This window comes from Carcharodon carcharias, chromosome 9, assembly GCF_017639515.1.
Source record: "Carcharodon carcharias isolate sCarCar2 chromosome 9, sCarCar2.pri, whole genome shotgun sequence".
NCBI classification, from domain to species: Eukaryota; Metazoa; Chordata; class Chondrichthyes; order Lamniformes; family Lamnidae; genus Carcharodon; species Carcharodon carcharias.
Genome location: NC_054475.1, coordinates 87,092,911 through 87,116,244, shown reverse-complemented (window position 1 = coordinate 87,116,244; position 23,334 = coordinate 87,092,911). Strand labels below are relative to the sequence as shown.

Genomic DNA, 23,334 nt, shown 5'->3' with positions numbered 1-23,334 from the left:
GTTCCTTCCCGTCGCACTCTGGTTATCGTTAATCATATCACTATCTTGCACTATTGCCTTGTCCTTTCTCATTAACTTTCTAAATTTCCCCTCACCTGAACCTCCCCCGAACTATTTAACTGAAAACCCTCTCAACAGCCCTAGTTATTTGACTTGCAAGGATATGGGGTACCAGCACGGTTTGAGTGAAGGCGTTCCTAATGGAACCTCTTTCTCCAGTGCTAGTGGCAGTGCCCTATGAATCGAAACCCATTTCACCCACAACAATCTTTGAGCGTACATTCACCTCCCTAATCTGCTTGTCCCTGTGCCAATTTGCATGTGGCTTGGATAATAATCCAAAATTATAACTCTTGAGGTCTGTGCTGTAGTGTTCTATGGTTCTGCTCTTTGCTCCTTGTTTCCTGGTGATCTCCAAACAATTTTCTCCAATGCTATTGATCTCAACATGGGTCACAATAACTGTATTTTTCCTCCTCCCTCTCAAATATCCTTTCAAGACAGTGTGAGATGGTTCTCGTCCTGGTGCCAAGTAGGCAATATACCATGTGCCACTTTTGATCCTGTTTACAAAAGATATTATCTATCTCCCTAATTATTGAATTCTCTACAACCACCACATTAGGATTCCCCTCCTCCTCATCTTCCCTGCTTTGGACAGCTGTATTCTGGCTGTCTTTCTGACAGTCTCTATCCTTATCATCACGGCTATTAAGTTCATTGTACCCCTCAGATAGAATCAGCTTGCAGAACCTCATTCTCTATGTCAGAATGCAGGTCATCAAGATCTAATTCTCAGTATTCCTTGCCATTGTGAAAGAGTATTTTTTATTCCTTGTGCCCAGCAGGGAAGTTGCTCAACCAGACATATAAGTATCACAACCGCCAACATCAAAGGAGAGAAACATTTCATTCAATGTGATAAGTTTGACAGCTCAACAGCAGCATATTCAACACAGAGTCAGAGGACTGGTTTAGTTTATCTCTCTCTTTCGCCTGCTCTCATGAGCTTCACTAAGAATCAGTCAGGGAGACTTGGCTCCAGGCCTAGGTATGGATGCATACAGCCTGTAATAGAGACGGTTGGGACCAGTTAGTTTGGGAACAGTTTACTTGTAAGTAGGTTTGTATAGAATAGTGGCAGAGTCACATATGTTTATTGGTTTTAATAAAGGAAGCAGTAGGAAGTAGATGTATCAAATAAACTATATTCTTTACATTAATTTATTCCATGTAAAAAACCAGTTGGATTAAAATTCCGTTTTGCTTCACTAGATTACTTTTCAGTCTACCTACCAGAGACAGGAGAATGCATGGGGCCATACATACAAGATGGTACTATCTAGAACCAGGTTATAATGTTATAATATAAAATAAAAACAGAAAATGCTGGAAGTAATCAGCAGGTCAGGCAGCATTTGTGCAGAGAGAAACAGTTAACTTCTCATCAGAACTCAGATCATCATCAGAATTCACCTTATTTCAGATTTCCAGCATCCACAGTATTTTGCTTTTGGGTCTATGTTACAATCACTGGGTTGTTATGTAATTTAATTACATAATGAGCACTAATGTACACTTCAATTCATAGTGGACAATCTAGAAATTCCATGGAGCTAGGAGGATGAAGGCTGCTGCCGACCCAGGCTCACCCCAACCGCTATCAAATGTTGCCCACAGTTCATATATTTCATTCAGATGAGGCCCAATGCTGAATTTGGCTTGGGTCTCAGGCCAGCAGTATGGACAGATTATTCACCATGATGCTACCAGTTTTGGATACAAGTCCAATTTTTCGATCCATGTTGATGGACCTTGAACTATCTAGGAATCCTGGAACGAGTCCTGACTCTCCAAAGCCTGTCCACCATCTACAAGGCACAAGTCAGGAGTGTGACTGAATACTCCCCACTTGTCTGGATGAATGCAGCTCCCACAACACTCAAGAAGCTTGACACCATTCAGGACAAAACAGTCCGCTTGATTGACACCACATCCAGAAACATTCACTCTCTCTACCACCAATGCACATTAATTATAGTGTGTACCATCTACAAGATGCACTTCAGGAATTCACCAAGGCTCTTTCGACAGCACCTTCCAAACCCTTCTACTATCTAGAAGGACAGGGGCAGCAGGTAGATGGGAACACCACTATCTGGAAGTTCCCCTCCAAGTCACTCACAGAATCCCACAGAGGCCCTCTGGCCCATTGAGTCTACACCGAGTCACTCACCATCCTGACTTAGAAAAATATTGCCATTCCTTCACTGTCACAAGGTCAAAATCTTGGAACTCCCTTCCTAACGGCACCTACACCATATAGACTACAGCGATTCAAGAAGGCAGCTCACCTTCTCAAGGGCAACTAGGGATGGGCAATAAATGCTGGCCCAGCCAGCGAAGCCCACATCCTGTGAATGAATTTAAAAAAACTATGTTTCTTGCAATAAAACAAGGGGTCAAATCAAATTGCAAGTGAGATAGTCATGAAGGATCAAAATTAGCCCACTTGTGGATACCCATAATACACTCAGAAACTGAGATACATAAAGGATACACATGGATGAATAGTTGGATATAGTGGGCACATATTGGGGATATTAGGATATACAGGAAAAGCAGGGGGACAGTGAAATATAGAACAGTCACAGAGGGCTTGATTTTCAATCCAGGGTCTGTTATGACCACAGTTGATATTAATTGTTGTGCAAACCAAATCCCAGAGGAAAACTTGGCTTACAGGCCATACTATTCTTTTGTATTCTGAAAGCGAGAAGATGATGCACTGATCTCAGCAGCAAGAAGTTCAGTAACACTTTTGGGATTTAAAAAAAATTAAAAGTGAAAGTTTTATTAACAAGAATAAAAGAAAACTTGAGCACACAAGATTACAATTAAGGTTAGTCTTACGACACATTTCCCCACAAAGACTCTACTTCATCAGACCGACAAGTAAATATCTTCCGGGCAATACTCCCTTATAGATGTTTAACTATAAAAATCCAGTAATATTACCCAAGGCCAATTGCTGTGGCTTTAATAAGGGCATACCACATGATCTGTAACTCTCCTCCACCCTGCAGTGGACAGCCTATCACTTTTCTGGCTTGACTGAATGGCTACTTCAAACCTGCATCTTCTCCCAGGCCAGAGCCACAGCTCCCAACTCAGCTCCAGCTCAACAACAGCTACATCTCATAGCTCAGCTCACAGCTCAACTATAGCAGCTCAAACAGCTCCCCTTAACTCTCCACGGTAACTCTAAAATACCGTTTTTCCCTTTTCATCTCAGGTTCCATTGTTTTCACACCTCTTTGAAACTCAAATCCTTCCAAATATAAGATATTTTATGTTTCCATCTTGCCTTTGCTTTGGGTCAATAAATATAATATCCCCACTTCTGTTTACCTATGGAACTCCTGCAAGATGCAAACATGTTTCTTTCTACCTCTTCCCTTTGTAATTCAAACAAACTCTGAACTTATCTAAAAATGCAAATGTTAGATCCAACCTATTCTCTTGTACCTCAAACCTAACACCTCTATCCTTTTCATGTTTTAAACCCTTCAGACAACCTATCTCCTATTAACAAAAACAGAATTACCTGGAAAAACTCAGCAGGTCTGGCAGCATCGGCAGAGAAGAAAAGAGTTGACGTTTCGAGTCCTCATGACCCTTCAATATTTTTAAAATAACATCCATTTCTCACAGGATCAGAAACCCGAAGCCCAGATCTTTCCAGATCCCAATCCCGCGCTGAGTCTGCCGTTATTTTAAAATGCAGATCACCTAACCTCTATAGAGTGAAATTCTAAAAGGCAGAGGACAGCCAAGACTGGGCTTGCAGTTGCCTTGCAGAATAGAGGAGACAGGAGATCAGAGGGTCAGCAGCTTCATGACAAAGACAAGTGGTCAAATGGTCAATGAAAATGTACAGACCTGCTCTGTGTGAATAACCTTTTTTTCCCAATAATTTTACTTAAGCAATGCTCCATGCATTTCTCCCAACAGCTGTGCACTAATGTAGATCAGACTGTTCACTATTCCCGAGCTGTGATTTGAAAATCACCTTCTGCCCTCTCCAGCCTGTTAACAAGCTCTTCTATTTGCTTAGTGGGCAGCAATTGGAGGTGAGCATGTTTACGGCTCCTCCCAACCCCCACTTTGAAAATAGCTGTGCATTCTGGAGGCATTGGAAGATTGACATGCCATCCGAGAGTGCTAATTTCAAAGCACGCCCACGCCCAACCTCACCCTTATGGGTATATGAAAATTAAGCCCTGAAAGTGTGAAGAATTCTTAATGGAGAATTGTGAGCTGTCGAACATTTGGTTCTTTAAGTCATTAAAGGTGGCAGGACAGGTTAAGAGAGCAGTTAATAAAGCATAGAGTATCATAGGCTTTATTAATAGGGCATAGAATACAAGAGCAAGGAAATTATGTTGAACTTGGAAAAGACAATAGTTAGGCCTCAGCTGGAGTGTTGTGTACAGTTCTGGGTGCCGCATTTTAGTAAGGATGTGAAGGCATTACAGAGAGTGCAGAAGAGGTTTACGAGAATGGTTCCAGAGATGAGGAACTTCAGTTATGAAGTAAGATTGGAGAAGTTGGGACTCTTATTTAGAGAAAAAAGGCTGAGAATAGATTTAATAGAGTTATTCAAAATCATAAGGTGTCTGGACAGAGTAGATAGGGAGAAACTGTTCCCACTCGTGAAAGGATTGAGAACGAGAAGGCACAGATTTAAAATATTGGCAAAAGAAGCAAAAGCAATATGAGAAAAAACATTTTCACAAAGCAAGTGGTTAGGGTCTGGAATGCACAGCCTGATAATGTGGTGGAGGCAGGCTCATTCGAGGCATTCAAGAGGGAATTAGATGATTAATTGAAAAGAAACAATCTACAGGGTTACAGAGAGAAGGCAGGAGAATGGCACTAGGTGAAGTGCTCATTCAGAGAGATGGTGCAGACACAATGGCCCAAATGGCTTCCATCTACACTGCAACAATTCTGTGGAGCTTCAAATATTTTGACGGTCTCGGACTTCTGGACAAGAGTAAAGCACCAGAATGCTTGAGCAAATACGCTCCTTTCTGAATAGTCTTTGCATATTTGGTTCCCTCTAGATCCTGTGGCTGGCAAACAATAAGAATAGCACACCCAATGATTTTCAGAAGATTGTGGGAGAAAAACTTGACCCAGAAACACTGCATAGGGAGAACATTCACACCATCAACGTTCGCTATAGTAGCATCAGCTTCATGGAGATCAGGTAAGTTTCTTTGAAAATACCACAGCATACTTACAAACTAGAACCTAACCAGAAAAAGTGCAAAAACAGAGTGCTGGCAATTGTTGATAATGTTACAGTTGGATACATTTCTGAGGATGCAATAGTGACATTTTTGGTGGTCCAATGTACTATTGGGGTAATTTTATGAAATCATTTTCCCAGTACAGAGCCTCAACATCCAGGCAAGAATATCAGGAATTTAATGTCACTCCCCATGAGTTTTTTTGTTCTGGACAGAATAGTACCTGATAGATGTTCCCAGGGTAGAATTTTACAAGATCATGCTCAGCAACAGGAGTACAAATTTGTATCATTGCTCTCAAAACATAATGGCAAGAATTTTGTAGTGGAAATGATGAAACTGTCAGTGCATTACTCCTCTGTAACTGACCGCAACATCATGTGTCCACATGTTCAAGAAAATGCAGAAATCCAGATGTTGTTAGTAATTTGTAACTCCTCCAGATGTGCTGTTGAGGTTTCTCCCAGAATGCAATCCCTAAGCAATCAGTGAATTGGCAGAAACTTCCACTTTTATGCTTTCAGCCTTGCTGTAAAAATCCTTGAAAAATTACACCTTGCTGAATGAAGTATAACTGGATTTTTAACGGCGTGCTAAGTTCATAACTATTCTAAATGCCCTCACTAGTTCTGAGAAGTTAACTTCATGTTTATCAAATTTCTCCATTATGATATAAAGTTTTCACTTGTTAGTACAGAATTTGAATATTGCTGAAAAACCAAAATCTTCATCTTGCATTCATCAGAGCAAATGCAAGAATGCCAAATTTCAAAAGATCACAACAAATTATCCTACAGGAAAAAGGGGTGCTGATTGGTTGGCACATCGACTCTGATTGGCCAAGGTGTTGCCATGGAGAAATCAATGGGGAACTATAGGTTCCCCAAGCTCCCAGGTAGTTCAAAAAAGGCGCAAGGAACTTGGACATATTCCTTTTGCTTGCAGGCAGTGATCCCTGCATCCGAATATATGTCGCTTCTAGCAAGTGTAAATGAGCCAAGCTGCAAGCTCAAGGATGGAATTTTCTGTGCCTGCTGGCGTTGGACATGTTTGGCAGCATGAGGAGACAATACGGTGAGAAAGCCAAAAGTTAGTTTTACGACATTGTGAAACTAGTTCACAATCATCCGCTCTGCCCATCGATGGCGGGCCGTATTTCCTGCCATCGGGAACCTCATTATAATACATGTGCATATTATTATAAGCCCATCCCGCCAGAATCGTTCACCCAAGCTGGATCATCCACCTACGTCGGCGGGAAAACACGCCAGTGCAGAACACATCTTGACAAGTGTGACATGCAGAAGTTGGGACTTACTGTCAGTGCCTTGCTCACATTGTGGACATCCAAGGAGCAGAAGATGCTGGAGCCTGACACCAACAGGACTCTGGAGGAAGGTCCATTGCATACTGGGTGGATTCTCATGGACCTGGCTCCGCTGCAAAGCAGCTCATGGAGGTTGGAAGTCACCGTTGAGGGTCTGCTCACAGTGGATGATCATTGAGGGGGTGGAGAGGAAGATCCAACTGTGACTGGGAGAGGGAGCTGTACCATGGGGTGGGAGAGGAAGGTCTAGGATCGACTGTGAGAAGATGTGTTGGGGGAGTGGTGAGGTTGGTAGGAGGGAAACAAAAGTGTTGGGGAGAGAGGTTGGAAGGGGGTAACAGATGTGTCAGAGGGTGAGGTTGGGAGCGGAGGTATGAAGGTTTTGGGGAGTGAGAGGTTGGGAAGGGGTAACTAATGTGTTGGAGGGTGAGGTTTGGAGGGTGCAGGGAGTACAGGGTAGGGACTACAGGGAGAGGGAGTAAAGGGGGAGGAGGGGCTGTTGGGAGAGAGGACGGCAACTGGAGATGTAGGTATAAGGCGGGGGAGGAAGGTGTAAGGGAAGGAGTCCAGAGAGAATAAGGAGTCCAGGGGCAGGAAGGAGTCCGGGGGCAGGAAGGAGTCCGGAAGGAGAGGAAGGAGCAAGGCTGGAGGAAAAAGTAAAGGTGGAAGAAGGAGTCAGGAAGGGGGAAGGACTAAGTGTTGGGGGAGAGGGGGGGAATTCCAAGGGGGGAAAGGAGTTCCAAGAGGGGAAGGATTTCCAAGAGGGGAAGGAGTCTAGAGGGTTGGATGTCTAGGTGAGTATGCAAGGGAGGGCTCTGTTGAGTCCATGGCTGCCTCGTGGGGAGTGAACTAAAGGTGGGCGGGGTAAGAGGGAATGGTGAGAATGACCGAGGGCAGAGTGAGACAGTAGGCTGGGAGGGTTAAGGTGCAATGGTATCGGAAGAAGGGACAGTGAGGGTGGTTGGTGGGGACTCAGAGGCAGACACAAATCCTGGGGGTGGGAAGGAGGTGATCAGGGAGGTTATTGTGGATAGGGGTGGGATTTTCGTGAAGGAAGGGAACATGCATGTTCACCGAGACATCCCTGAAAGAAAAGTGTTATGGCTGGTAGCTCACAGAGGGGAGGTGGAAGGTGATGCCGGGAGGTCGACAGTGATGGGGGAAAGGAAATGGGTGACTTGTGGAGAGGAAAGGACGGGGGTGCACAAGAAAAACTAGCACTACCGTGCTAGCTAAATCAAATGTGAACCGAGACTCATGGTGGGCAAGATCAGGTGCTGCATAGAAGTGTGATCATTGGGTGGGTAGAGATGTGTCAGCTTAGATGGTCAGCTGAAAGTGAGCCCCAGCAGGCAGCATTGAAAATGCTCAGGACATTGAGATGAGTGTGATTCAACAGGGATCCATGTGCATGGGAAAATGCTTGCACAAAGTTCGAAAAGGCCCTGCCACACACACACTTCTTCAGAATCACTCCTGGGCCGGCTGCATGCAAATGAACTGCTATTGGCTGGGGGGGGTGTCATGGGGCTGTGAATGCAGTGGGAGGATTTGCAAAGCCTGTCAATGAAACTGAAAGACACCATTACACATTATTCAGTGAAAGTGCATATATTTTCAGATTGTAAAATGACAGATATGCTCATCCATGCAACCAACTGTGATTAGAATTTCTTAACTTTTGAATGCTTTAGGCTTCTAGTTGCTCCCTAACATCCACAGCAGGGATGGAGACAGCCTGTACAATGGTTGGCCCTGCTGCCGCTGATGACTTTAGCATGGGTCCTCTGGACAGCTGAGGCCTTGGGGGCCCTGGTTTGCTTTGGCTGTCCTCCTGTGGGTCAGCTGCTCCCTCTGCAGTGACAGAGGACAAGATTGAGGGGATCACAGGCAAAGGGAACTCGGAGGGAGAGGACAGCCTCTGAGAGTCCTGAGTGGATGACCCAGAGGTGTCCAATTGCTGTTCCTCCTCCCTTCGGATGCCCAAGGGTCCTGGACTGACTCCTTGAGGTGAAGGAGCACGTGGGGGGATGTCGAGGTGTCGGTTTCCTTCCCGCATTGCCACTACAGGAGATCACCCATGGCTACCACAATGGAATGCAGGTCCGCACGCATCTTCGTGTTGTGCTGGACTGATCTGAACATCCTCCACTCCACTTTGCTGCCTTTTCCCCATGACCATTGATTCCCTTACTGATTAAAAATATGTCTATCTCAGCCTTGAATATATTTAACGACCCAGCCTCTGCAGCCCTCTGTGGTAAAGAATTCCACAGGTTAACTATCTTCTGAGAGAAGAAATTCCTCCTCATCTCTATCTTAAACGGGCGATCCCTTACTCTGAGCTTATGCCTTCTGGTCCTAGATTCTTCCACAAGGGAAAACAACCTCTCCGCATCTACCCTGTCAAGCCCCCTAAGAATCTTATATGTTTCAATAAGGTCGCCACTCATTCTTCTATACTCCAATGAGTACCTATTCAACCTCTCTTAATAAGAAAATCCCTCCATACCCAGGATCAACCTAGTGAACCTTCTCTGGACTGCCTCCAAAGCCAGTACATCTTTCCTTAAATAAGGGGATCAAAGCTGTTCATAGTATTCTAGGTGTGATCTAACTAGTGCCTTGTACAGTTTTAACAAGACTTCCCTAGTTTTATACTCCATTCCCTTTGAAAAAAAGGCCAACATTCAATTTGCCTTCCCTATTACCTGTTGAACTTGATTGCTAGCTTTTTGTGATTCATGCACGAGGACCCCCAAATCCCTCTGTGCTGCAGCTTTTTGCAGTCTTTCTCCATTTAAATAATATTCAGCTCTTCTTTTCTTCCTGCCAAAGTGCATAACCTCACATTTTCCCACATTATATTCCATCTGCCATGTTTTTGCCCACTCGCTTAACCTGTCTATAGCCCGTTGTAAACTTTTTGTGTCATCCTCACCGCTTACCTACCCACCTATTCTTGTGTCATCTGCAAACTTGGCAATAGTACATTCATTTCCCTCATCTAAGTCATTAATATATATTGTAAATAATTGTGGCCCCAGCACTGGTCCCTATGGCATTCCACTAGTTCCAGGTTGCCATCCTGAAAATGCCCCTCTTATCCCAACTCTCTGCCTTCTATTAGTTAGCTAATCCTCTATCCATGCTAATATACTACCCCCAACACCTTGAGCTCTTATCTTATTAAGTAGCCTTATGTGCAGTACCTTATCGAACACCTTTTGGAAATCTAAATATATTAGATCTACTGGTTCCCCTTTTTCTACCCTGCTTGTTACCTCCTCAAAGAATTCTAATAAATTTGTCAGGCATAATTTCCCCTTCATGAAGCCATGCTAACTCTGCTTGATTATATTATGCATTTCTAAATGCTCTGCAATTACATCCTTTATAATAGACTCTAACATTTTCCTAAGATGATGTTAAGCTAACTGGTCTATAGTTCCCTGTTTTCGGTCTCTCTCCCTTTTTAAATAAGGGTGTTTCATTGGCAGTTTTACAATCCTTTGGGACTTTCCAGAATCTAAGGAGTCTTGGAAGATTACTACCAGTGCATTCACTATCTCTGCAGCTACTTCCTTTAATATCTTAGGATGCAACCCATCAGGTCCAGGGAAATTATCGGCATTTAGCCCCATTAGTTTCCCTGGTACTTCTTCTCTAGTGATAGTTATTGTAGTTATTTCCTCCCCCCTTTTGCCCCTTGATTATTTAGTATATTTGGAATACTATTAGTGTCTTCTACCGTGAAGATTGATGCAAAGTGGTTATTCAACTCCGCTGCATTTGCTGGTTCTCCAATATTATTTCCCCACCCTCATTCTCTAAGGGGCCTATGTTCACTTTGGCCTCTCTCTCCCTTTTTATATATTTAAAACTCTTACTGTCCATTTAACATAGGAACATAGAAAATAGGAGCAGGAGTAGGCCATTCGGCCCTTTGAGCCTGCTCCGCCATTCATTATGATCATGGTTGATCATCCAACTCAATAGCCTGCTCCCACTTTTTCCCCATATCCTTTGATCCCTTTCACCCCAAGAGCTATATCTAACTCCTCCTTGAAAACATACAATGGTTTGGCCTCAACTACTTTCTGTGGTAGCGAATACCACAGGCTCAGCACTCTCTGGATGAAGAAATTTCTCATCTCAGTTCTAAACGGTCTACCCCGTATCGTCATACTGTGACCCCCGGTTCTGGACTCCCCCACCATCAGGAACATCCTTCCTGCGTCTACCCTGTCTGGTCCTGTTAGAATTTTATAGGTTTCTATTAGAACCCCCCTCATTTTTCTGAACTTCAGCGAATATAATCCTAACCGACTCAATCTCTCATATGTCAGACCCTCCATCCCGGGAATCAGTCTGGTAAACCTTCACTACACTCCCTCTATAGCAATAACATCCTTCCTCATATAAGAAGATCAAAGCTGCACACAATATTCCAGGTGTGGTAATTGCAGCAAGACATCTCTGCTCCTGTACTCAAATCCTCTAGCTATGAAGGCCAACATACCATTTGCCTTCTTTACCACCTGCTGCACCTGTATACTTAACTTCACGACTGGTGTACGAGGACACCCAGGTCTTGTTGCACATTCCCCTCTCTCAATTGATAGCCATTCAGATAATAATCTGCCTTACTGTTTTTCTACCAAAGTGGATAACCTCATATTTATCCACATTATACTGTGTCTGCTATGCATTTACCCACTCATTCAGCTTGTCCAAGTCATATATATATATATGATGTGTATATATATATATATATATATTTATATTACTTGCTAGTTTACCCTCAAAGTTTATTTTCTCCCTCTTTTTTTGTTGGTCATCTTCTGTTGGTTTTTACAATTTTCCCAATTCTCTGGCTTACCACTAATCTTTGCCACATTGTAAAGTTTTTCTTTCAATTTGATACACTCCTTAACTTCCTAGGTTTACCATGGTTGGTTTATCCCCTTCCTTGAATCCTTCTTCCTCACTGGAGTATATCTTTGTTGTGAGTCATGAACTATTTTCTTAAACGTCTGCAATTGTTCATCAACCGTCTTTTCTGCTAAACTCCTTTCCCAGTCCACTCCATCCAACTCTGCCCTCATTCTTTTGTAATTACCCTTATTTAAGTTTAGCACAGTTGTTTCCAACTCAAGTTTCTCACTCTCAAACTGAATGCTAAATTCTACCATATTATGGTCACTGTTTTCTAGGGGATCTTGTACCCTGAGATCATTTATTAAACCTGCCTCATTACACATTACCAGATCCAAAATAGCCTGATCCCTGGTTGGATCCACAACATATTGTTCTAGGAAACTGTTCCGAATAGACTCTATGAATTCTTGCTCATGGCTACCTCTGCCAATTTGATTTTCCCAACCTTCATAAAGATTATAGTCACCCATGATTAATATACTGCCATTTTTACATGCCCTCATTATCTCCTGATTTACTTTCTGTCCTACAGCATAGCTACTGTTAGGGGGCCTATAGACTACTCCCATCAGTGCCTTCTTCCCTTTGTTATTTTTTACCTCCACCCATTTGGATCCTACATCTTCCGATCCAAGATCATTTCTTCCTATTGTACTTTTTCCATCTTGTACTAACAGGGCTACCCCACCACCCTTTCCTTCCTGCTTGTCCTTTCAAAAATTCACATATCCCTGAATATTAGTTCTCAGCTTTGATGTCCTTGTAACCATGTCTCCGTAATGGCTATAAGATCATATCCATTAACCTCTATTTTTGCCGTTAATTCAATTATTTTATTCCAAATACTATGTTCATTTAAGTAAAGAGCCATTAATTTTGGCTCTTTATCATTTTTTTCCCCCTTTGACCCTGTTTGCAGCTTTTTATGTTTGTACACTCTGTCCCTTCCTGTCACACTCTGGGTATCATTGCCTAAATAGCTACCCTGCAAGGCTGCCGAATCCTTTTGCTTTATAAGCCTACGTATCCCCTCTGCAGAACCCTTCCCCCCTCTATTTAGTTTAATGCCCTCTCTACAGCCCTAGTTATTTGATTCACCAGGACGCTGGTCCCAGCACGGTTCAAATGAAGCCCGAGCCACTGGAACAGCTCTCTTCTACCCCAGTACCAATGCCTGCGCCTATGAACTGAAACCCATTCCTCCCACAACAATCTTTGAGCCACGCATTTAACTTCTTAACTTTATTTACCCTGTGCCAGTTTGCCCCTGGCTCAGGTAGCAATCCCGAGATTATTACCTTGGAGGTTCTGCTTTTTAATTTAGCTTCTAACTATTCAAATTCTTTCACCAGACCCTCCTTTCTAGTCCTATTAATGTCATTGGTACCAACATGGATGACAACACTGGATCCCTCCCCTCCCACTCCAAGTTCCTCTCCAGCCCTGAGGAGATGTCCTTAACCCTGGCACCAGAGCTTTCAGGACTCACGCTCACGGCTGCAGAGAACAGTATCTACCCCCCTAATTATACTGTCCCCTACAACTACTACATTCCTATTTCCTCCCCCACTTGAATGGCTCCCTGTACTACGTGGCCGTGGTCAGTTCGCTCATCCTCCCTACAATCCCTGTTCTCGTCCATGCAGCTTGCAAGAATCTCGCAACCGTTGGACAATTGCAGGGGCTGAGGCTCCTTGAATGCTACCCCCTGGATCCTCATACCTGCCTCACCTGCAGTCACACCCTCCTGTCCCTGATCACAGACCAAATTTGAATTACCTAATCTGAGGGGTGTGACTGCCTCCTGAAGCAATGTGCCCAGGTAACTTTCCTCCTTCCTGATGTGCTGCAACATCTGCAGCTCGGACTCCAGCTCCTCAACTCGGATCCAAAGTTCCTTGAGCTGTAAACACTTACTACAGATGTGTTCACTCTGGATCACCTTGGTGTCCAGCAGCTCCCACATGCTGCAGAAGCAACACATCACCCGTCCTGCCATCACTAATTTTATTTAATTTATTGATTAATTACTCTAGTAAACCCGCTCTTTACACTTTATTGTAATTTTTTTTTTACACCAGTATCGATCTTATATTTAAAAAGTTATTTTTAAGAAAGAGAAAATAAAGACCTAGAGACTAAACACAAACTATGGACCTTAATTTTACTTTCAAGACTAGAAATACTCACCAATCCAACTCACTGATCAGCTGCTCTCCCGCTCTTTTTAAATGAAATCTCCCCGCGCTTTGTTTAAAATGACTGTCCACTCTCCCCATATGGTTTTTAAACAAAGTCTCCACACTCACCCCACTCTTTGTTTAAAATGAGTTCTCCACACTCACACCGCACAGTTTTTAAAATGAATTCTTCATACTCACCCCGTGCAGTTTTTAAGTTAATTCTCCACACTCACCCTGCTCTTTGTTTAAAATGAATTCTCCACATTCACCCCACTCTTTGTTTAAAACAAAGAGTTGACTTTGCAGGATGAGTTGGATAGTCAAATCCAGAGGCTCATCATCTGACTTGGACCTCACACATGTCTCTTCCCCAGTAGTCCTCTGAGTGCCAGGGAGCTCAGCTGCATCTGCCTCCTCCTGCTGCGGACACGAGTCTGTGCGGTGACTACCAGATTGTGAACCCAAGTCTGCTCCATATCTAGGTCCCACGGAGGTGTGTCTCTCTGCGCTGGTGGATTGTGTGGGTAAGCGCTGTGAGGGGTGCTTCAGGCTGCTTATTTCTTCAATGGAGGAGTCCTCTTGGCTGGAGGTGAAGACATGGATGGAGCTGAGGGACTAGCTGGCTGGGAGGGTCGGTCACATGGCAGAGCTCCCTGTGAACCGAAGTAGGGATAATTAGTGCATGTCAGCAGAGTCAAAAGGAGAGAGAGCACTCACAGTTGTGTTGAGGAAGGGATGATGTGGTGAAGCATCGTCATATGGGTGTTTGCCACCGACCTCACCATCGCCACAGGCATGGTCTACATCCTCACCAGTCAGCACGATGGCATGCTCCTCCAAGTGAGTGAGCAGCCTAATGTGGGCTACTCCACCCCCGATCTGGCACCTCGCCCTGCTGTTGTGAGCCAGCTCCTTCTGCATAAAAACAGATGTAGTGTGTGAGAGCAGGACACATGGCACTGTATGGAACATTTGTGTGTTGAGTGGAAACATGGAGGGGATGAGGACACGAGCTCCAGAGGATCTGAGCCTGAGGAAGATGTGAGGGTGTGTGAGAGAGTTAGTGGTGTTGTCCCTTGAGATGTGAAATCCCTGTGGATGTGTGATGGATTTATGCATGTGAGAGTTGAGAGTGATGAGAAGAGTGACTTACCCTGGTGGAATGGATGAGATCATTCATCCTGTTGCGATACTGGGTGGCTGTCCTCTTTTTTAGGGCATTGGCACTTACCACCGTTGCCACCGCTTCCCATGCTGGATTAGTGATGTTGCTACCCATCCTGCAGCCTGAGCAGTGGTAGGGGCCATCACGGCGGGCCTTCACTGCTCCAAAAGGCGCTCAAGGGACATGTCATTAAACCAGGAGGCTGCAGTCTTCTTGCCTTTCGGGCCATGTCATCTTTGTAGCAGTCGTGGGCTGGAAGGACTGAGAGGTGTGCGTGCGGCTGAATTTTAAATATGGTGCCCAGCGTGGTGAATCGGCAAGGTGATGACGTAGCGGGTGAATGAGAGTCTGCCTGCCATTGAAATGGCGTGTTTCCTGGGAATGTGTGATTAATGAAGTGGGATTGGGACGATATGGCGTGAAAAGCCACCATGGCAGCTTGTGGGTAAAATCTCCTTTTTCCTTGGCGTAAATCTGGGACAATTCTGCCCCAACTGATCAACCTAAATTGGTTGTTATGTATTGCTATTAGCATACTCAGGATTGTTCAGCAAGTGCTGCCCAATCACAGAATCGCATCTAACAGTAGACATTTTGTTTTGGGTTTTGTAAGCATGGGCTGGTTGAGTGCAGTCTGTAATCTGCCTACCATGAATAACTGAAGGACTGTGCTGTTTGATCTGATCAGCCCATTGCTGGGAAGTACAGCCTATGTATCTGGCATCATACCAACACTGAAATTCCTACATAACGTTGCTCTATTATATGGTAGACAGAACATCCTTCTGGACTGATGGCAGCATCCACTAACATGAAGCGACATGGCAACGCCTAAGCCAATCAGGATCAACTTGCCAACCAGTCAGCACCTTTACTCCTATAGTATAAATTATGATCATTTGAAATTTGGCTTTTTTTGCTTTAGTCCTGATGAGTGCAAGACAAAAAATTTCAGCAATACGTCTCTCTTTTCAGCAATATATAAAATTTCCAATAATTTTAAAATATAATTTTTTAAAGATGGTTTATCATATTTTCACTTCTATCTTAATCTAATCCCTTATTTGCTTTTCTGAAAATTTAAATCAACTGTAAAGGGTAATCAGTGCCATGCTACTTCCTGGTTTACTGTCGGCGAGTTCAGTGAACAACAGTTAACACTCTGAACTTCCATACACAAGGATCAGGAAATGACATTGCCTTGAAGAGAAGAATTTCTGAGAAGATTAGTCAGAGAAGGTTTGCTATTGGTATTCTGCCTGGACTCTTTAGGTTGAGACAGAACAATGGGGTATTGCCTCCACTACTTTTTTGTTCCTCTATAAATCTGGAGATCTAGCTGCTTCTGAAACTTGTGTTTCCAAACATGTCCACTGGATGGTGTCATAAAAATAATTTTAGTTCTAATGAGATAAGAACATTTCATGTAATGAAGCTCTAACCTTCTTGTCCAGAGTAATTTGTCATCTTATTAGAAGTCTTCAACTAAAATGTTTTTGTCACATTCCAAATACCTTCAGAAACTATGCAGCAAAGAACATCAGCACAAACCTTTATGTTGTCAATGAACGTTGGCTGTTCTCCACACTGTGGTGCGCCAAAGTGAAATCTGTCACAACCAACGCCTGTCATCTCTTCAAGAACATGAATGAACCTATTTGGCACATTGTAAGTGAGTCTTTTAAACCAATCAAAATGATAAACCTTATAGATCTAGAGTGGGGGACCTGTAATGGAATGGGGTTGGTCCTGGCTCAAATTAAATGTTCCTTCATTTATTCTTGAATTATTTGATGCATATAGACAGTAGGCAAATGATTTTCCTGAAATCTTAAGTAGTAAAATGAAACTTTTCTCTTTCTCAAGACAACTATCTTAAGAACAAAGACATGGGCCGGAATTTTAAAGTCCTGTCTTGGTGGGGACAGGGCCGTAAAATGCAGCGAGCCATTCTAAACTCCATTGACTTCGGTGAGAACATAAAATCCCACTGCCATCAAATTCCACCCGTGCTGTCTATGACGAAGCAGACCAGATTGTTTCTACTGGTAATTAGTCAGATATGAAGATACCTGTCCTGAAATTCTTAGAGTCACATTGGGCAGAAATCTTATTTTCGATCTTTGAGTGGTGCAGGAATTTGTGGGGAGACCCAGCTTTGCTGGGATTCCAGCCCAGGTACATTTTTAATTCTTTTTAAATTTCAGTAGGGAAAGATGATAGATATGTCTTGTGCCTGTCCCTCCTGGGAACCCCTTCCTGGCATCAAGAGATTGTATCTGAAGGAGTTCCCAGGCTTCTCTAGGAAGTGTGCCCTTGGTAAAAACTGATCTAGAGATTGCTGAGGCCTCAGGAAATGCTTCTGGAAAAGCTATCAAGAAAAAAGTAATCAATCCAAGAGGAAATCAGTTATTATAAAATGCCTGAAAATTGCATCTACAAAAGCAAAATAAAGTGGATATTCTGTTATTATCATTGTGGATCTTAGAAGGAATTGTTCATGGTCTACATTTACAGATACTGTTGGAAGTAAGGCTGTTGGTAAACTTTACCTTTTATTTAACATAGTACTAACTATGCACAATACAGACTCAGCATGAGGCTCTACATACAACTATCTCTCCATGCTCTGTCATGTGATCTTACATCGCTGATGATATGGACTATACATTTACATATTTAACAATAACTCCTTATACTACAGATGCTAGAAATCTGAAATCAGGCAAAAGAAGCAAAAGCTACATGAGGAAAAACTTTTCATGCAGCAAGTGGTTAAGGTCTGGAATGCACTGTCTCCGTGTGTGGTGGAGGCAGTTTCAGTCGAGGTATTCAAAAGGAGATTAGACTATTATCTGAAAAGGAAGAATATGCAGGGCGACGGAGAGAAGGCAAGGAATAACACTAAGTGAATTGCTCATTTGGAGAGCTGATGCAGACATAATGAGCCAAATGGCCTCCTTCTGCGCTGTAACAATCCTGTGATTCTGAAAAACAAAAATTGCTGGAAATACTTAGCAGCATTATACTTATACTTTGGTACATCTGTGGAGAAAGAAATGGAGTTAACATTTAGGTCGATCACCTTTCATAGAACTCAAATTGCTTCTGTATGGACAAATAAAAGTACTGGAAGATTTTCTTTGACCCTAGAACGGCTTCAGGGTGTTCCATCAAACAGGTCGGGTGCAATGTGCTCACTCCAATATTTTAAATAAAATTGTATTTTAAATCAGCCTCAGCCCACAATTTAGAATGGGTATGCCATCACATGTGAATTGCCAAAGCAGGGTCCAACATATTTCAGGGCCGCCATGTTCATATGGTAGCAATATGCAAATATTGTCATAAATTTTCCATCAGCCGTTAGTCAAAAAGTACATTATTATCACCTGCCCAACCATGGTGTGCTGGCCCCACTTAATTTTGCAGAGTTAGCTTAATTCATCTATATGGCTGAACTCCTTGCATTGGATATAGCATTGACAGTTCACCAGAGGGAAGGGGACATGTAAATAACTTTTAACATAGTTGGTAACAATATATTTACATGTGTTTGGGTAGCAAGAGTACGTGGCAAAATCCTGTGCAGGTACTGTTAATGTGTAGGCAGCAATTGAAACTTTGAACTGAACTGAAATTTCGAGCCTCTTTTGATACCAGCAAAATGGAGATAGTGTAGAATGAAATAGAAATAGAAAATGCTGAAAGTACTCAGCATGTTAGTTACTGCCTGTGGAGGGTGAAACATTAGATTAACATTTCAGGTTGATGACCCTTCGTCTAACTATTTAACTCCACTTTGCAGCAATGCTTAGAACTATGGCGATTAGAATGCATGAATGACTTATAACCTTAAAGAATTCTCAGAAAATTGGATGCATGATTTTACAATATATGCCAGCTACACTTCAGAACAATATGGAGTAGGGGCTCCCCTGTCAGGGTAGAGAGGTGAATTTTTCCAGGTAGTTGTTTCCAGGTGGAGGCAGATTTGGGTGGAAGAATTCTGGAAATTGCATTGTGGTCGGGATGTTGACACAATCCTGCCCTTCCAGCTTTCCCAGAAGAGGGTTACGAGTGCAGCAGGGAACACTCTTGGCTGTGACAGGAAGTCAATTGAGGTACTTAAAAAGACAATTATAAGCTATTTTCAACAAGTAATTCCTCTTTCCCACTACTGCATGGGTCACATGCTGGGTCTGCAACTCAGCATTGGACAAGGTGAGTGCACAGTGGGAAGTCATTAAAGACTAAAACTGACCTGATATCAGCATTGTAGAAGGTGAAACAATAATATTGAGATCAGCAACAGACATAGGCTTACACCAACAGGAGCAGTCCCTTTAGCCTAAACCCAGTGATTTTGTGTGGGGACAGCAATGGAGAACTAGTTATTTCAAATGCCTAAGACACCTCTAAGCGGCAAGTCCCCTTAACACCCATGGGATTGCACAGTGCCACTGGGGTCCACATAAATGGAAGTTGAGTGAACCACTGAAGAGGAGGTGCAGTGTCCTCTACCTCAGCACCCACAGCGGCAGGGCCAAGAGGAACAGCAGCTTCAGCATTCTCCACAACCACTACAAAATAGCAGAAGGCTGGCCACAGGTCAGCATTTAGAAATAGGCAATATCTTCAGCACAGAGTCCATAGGCTAAAGCTCAACTTCCTCAACCTCTCAGAGCTGCAGTGTCTCCAAAGGCTATGGCTCTTGTGCAGATGGTTGCAGATGGCTGCACTAAGGACAATAGGAGCAGGTGGCTACTAATGCCCAAGGCTGTCAAGATGACCACAGCCTTCAATTTCTTTGCATTTGGTTCATTCCAGAACTCAGCTGCTGACATATCCAGGATATCGAAATCTGCAGCACACAAATGCATTGGCCAGGTTATGGATGCATTGTTTGCATCTACAGCTACAAGACCGGCATCTACTAAAAATAACCCAGGTATGTCCTGTCCACAAAAAACAGGTCAAATACAATTACCGCTCAATCTACTATCAACCATCAGCAAAGTGATGTAAGGAGTTATCAACAGTGCTATTGAGCGGACTTGCTAAGCAAAAATCTGCTCACCAATGCTAGGTTTGGGTTCTGCCAAGTCCATTCAGCTCCAGACCTCATTACAACTTTAGTCTGAACGTCAACAAAAGAGCTGAACTCCGGAGGTGAGCTTGACATCAAGGCAGCATTTGACCAAGCGTAGCATCAAGGAGCCCTAGCAAAATTGAAGTCAATGGGAATTGGGAGAAAACTCTCCATTAGCTGAAGTCATACCTAGCACAATTCGAGATGGATGTGGTTGTTGGAGGCAAATCATCTCAGCCCCAGAACTTTGCTGCAGGAATTCTTCAGGGTAGTGTCCTAAGCCCGAACACACTCAGCTGCTTCACCAGTGATCTTCCCTCCATCACATGGTCAGAAGTGGGGATTTTCACTTTCTGATGATTACACAAAGTTCAGCACCTCCTCAGATAATGAAGCAGTCCATGCTCACATGCAGCAAGACCTGGACAACATTCAGAATTGGGCTGATAAGTGGCAAGTAACATTCACACTGCGCAAATGTTAGGCAAAGACCATCTTCAACAAGAGAGAAATTATCCACTTCCCCATTCAACAATTACTATTGCTGAATTCCCCACATTTAACATCTTGGTGTTACCATAAACCAGAAAATTAACTGGACCAGCCACATAAATACTGTGAGTGCAAAGGCAGGTCAAAGGTGAGAAATTCTGCAGCAATGTAACTCATCTCCTGACTCCCTAATGCCGGTCTAAAGCACAAGTCAGAAGCGTGATGGAATTCTTTCCACTTGCCCAAACGAGTGCAGCTCCAACAACACAGGGGGCTCGACAACATCCAGGACAAAGCAGCACACTTGATCGACACTCCATCCACCACCTTAAACATACACTTTCTCTACCAATGGTGCACAGTGACAGCAGTATGTACCATCTACAACATGCACTGCAGCAACTTGCCTTCCTAATAGCACTGTGGATGTAGCTGCACCAGATGGACTGCAGCAATTCAAGAAGGTGACTAACCACCACATTCTTAAGAGTAATTAGAATTAGGTCACATCTTTCCAGTGATGTTCACACCCCAGGTAAAAAAAAAACTTTGAGATGGATATGGCCAGTCAAACTCAAAGGGCTGTTGGCTTTGCCTTCCTCGCAGGATTTCCACAGGTCCAGACTGCATCCATGTGGTGATCAAGGTAGCATCATAAGGGATTCAAATCCTTTAATGTGCAGCTGGTATGTGAACACTACAGGAAGATAATGCAAGCATGCACCAGGTATCCAGGGAGCTGCCATGACAAGTTCAACCTTTGGCAGTCTCTGCTGCAACAGCTCTTCACCCTACCAGACAGCCTCGAAGGTTGGTTCCTGAGGGATAAGGAGTACCTGTTCAGGACCTGGCTTCTGACACCAGTGAGGAACCCTGTCACAGAGACACAGAAATACAACCAGAGCCATCTTACTACCAAGCTTGCTCAAAGTGAGGTTCCATTGCTTGAGCGATCTGGGGACACCTTTCAAGATGTCCCGGTGAGAGTATCTTGGATAAAAGTGGTGTGCTGCGCCCTGCGCAACTTGCACCACAGAGAGGACTAGAGCTGGTACCTAAGGAAGGCGGAGAGCACCTGGCATCCTGAGAGGAAGAGGAGAGGGTGGGAGGAACATGAACATCCTGAAGTGTAGTTGGTTGCTGCAGCCATAAACCTACATGCTGGAGAAGCCCACAACACATTTATCAAGGCATGCTTCTGTGCACACAGCATTGTAATTGTTCCAGCATAACCCCTCTGGAAACAACATCCCTTATCCCTTCCTGCAACAAACCTCCTTGATACAGTCAGACATTTATCCATCACATCAACAATGAGTTTTGGGCCATTCACTGGTATTTTCCTGTCTAGAGTCAATGTGGGGTATGCAGTGCAGATTATGTCATGGTAATTATCAGGTCATGTAAATTCATGCCATCATTAAAAGAAACATCATCCATGTGACAGGATCAATGTAATAACGACTCAACTGGATGCCCTTTTTTTGAAACTAAGACTGTTACTGTATGATTTTTCTCTTACTTCAACATGTTGCTACCACCCCCCACCCCCCCCCCACCCCCCCCCCCCCCCCCCCCCCCTCCCCCCGTAGCTTCAGCAGAGGTAGAGGCAGGTTGCCCGTTCCCCTGCTCTGACACGAGATGCCACGAGATCCTCTGGGCTTTTGAGGGTCCTGACATCTGTGCAGCAGTAACTTCAGTTATCTGGGCAGGACGCAGCACGTGGGGCTTAGTCAGAGCAGCTGAGGATGAGGCCCAGGATCTGAGGATGCCTTCAGAAGAGCCCACACTGCCATCATCCCTGTCTCTTACCCCTCTGGGCCCACCTCCACATCACTGCTAACTAAAAGTAGAAGAACCCCCACCTAGCTGCAACTCAATGCAATTTTTTAAACAATGCTTTGCGAAATTGGAGACAAAGGGCAGAGTGGAGTCGACGGGATCTCATCTGCTGGCTGGAGAGCTGAGAGAGACTTGTGTTGCATCCTTTGGGGAAGGGCCGGCGAACCAAGAGCCAATCAGGCAGTGAAGAGACTAGCAGTGGGCCTTTCCCCAGGAGCAGGATCTTGGGGGTCAAGTCCCATCTACTGAGAGCTGCTGGCCAATCAAAGGCCAGCAGCTCTTTAGCTCAGTAGTGCTACAGAGGAGGCTGTGGCTGCTACAGGGGAGGCTGTGGCTGCTGCAGGAAAGACACCTGCCGTAGGCCCAGGATCCCCGGACAGGAGAGTTGGGGGTTGGGTGGTAGGGGGAATGTGGAGGGATTGGCAGCAAGGGCAGGGTTTTGGCTCTCAACATGCACCCCCTTCTCAATGACGGGTCCCTTGTTCAGGCACTGAGTGCCTTTGAAGAAGAAACCCCACCCCCAGGAGATGACAAGCAGCCCACACAGGTTTACTTGTCATGCATGTTGCATGACAACGGGCCCACTCACAGCTGGGTTAATATGAGCTGCGGCAGATGAGATCCTTAAGTAGTTATTTAATTGTCCACTTAAGGGCCACAATTGGCAGTGGGGTGGTAAGGTCAATAACGGACCGTCCTACCCTGGATTTAATTGGGGTGAGGGAAGAAGGCAGCAGGGTGCTCACTTGCCATGCTCCTGTCTAATTAAATGCCCTCCCCGCCTCCAAACACCACCATTAGAGAGGGTAGATGATTCCACCTACAGTGTGCAGCCCTTTGTTGTAAGTCAGCATCCACTCGTTAGCCAGCAGGTTAGCAGGTTCCTCTCCTTTCTTTGACTAGAAGGTCTGCTTGGGACTTTTTCCTGTTCCACTCCCCTGAATTCTTGGGGATTTTCTTCTTTAGCTTGGGAC

The 23,334-nt window shown here is 44.1% G+C and overlaps 1 protein-coding gene across 1 annotated transcript in view; it reads left to right on the top strand.

Moving 5' to 3' along the window:
- Positions 1 to 23,334, top strand: part of gdpd2 (glycerophosphodiester phosphodiesterase domain containing 2) — a 128,706-nt gene that overhangs the window by 92,968 nt on the left and 12,404 nt on the right. Inside the window, exons 13-14 of the mRNA XM_041195763.1 lie at positions 5,130 to 5,275; positions 16,455 to 16,602. Coding sequence (XP_041051697.1) covers positions 5,130 to 5,275; positions 16,455 to 16,602 — 294 coding nt within the window. The remainder of the gene's footprint in view (positions 1 to 5,129; positions 5,276 to 16,454; positions 16,603 to 23,334) is intronic.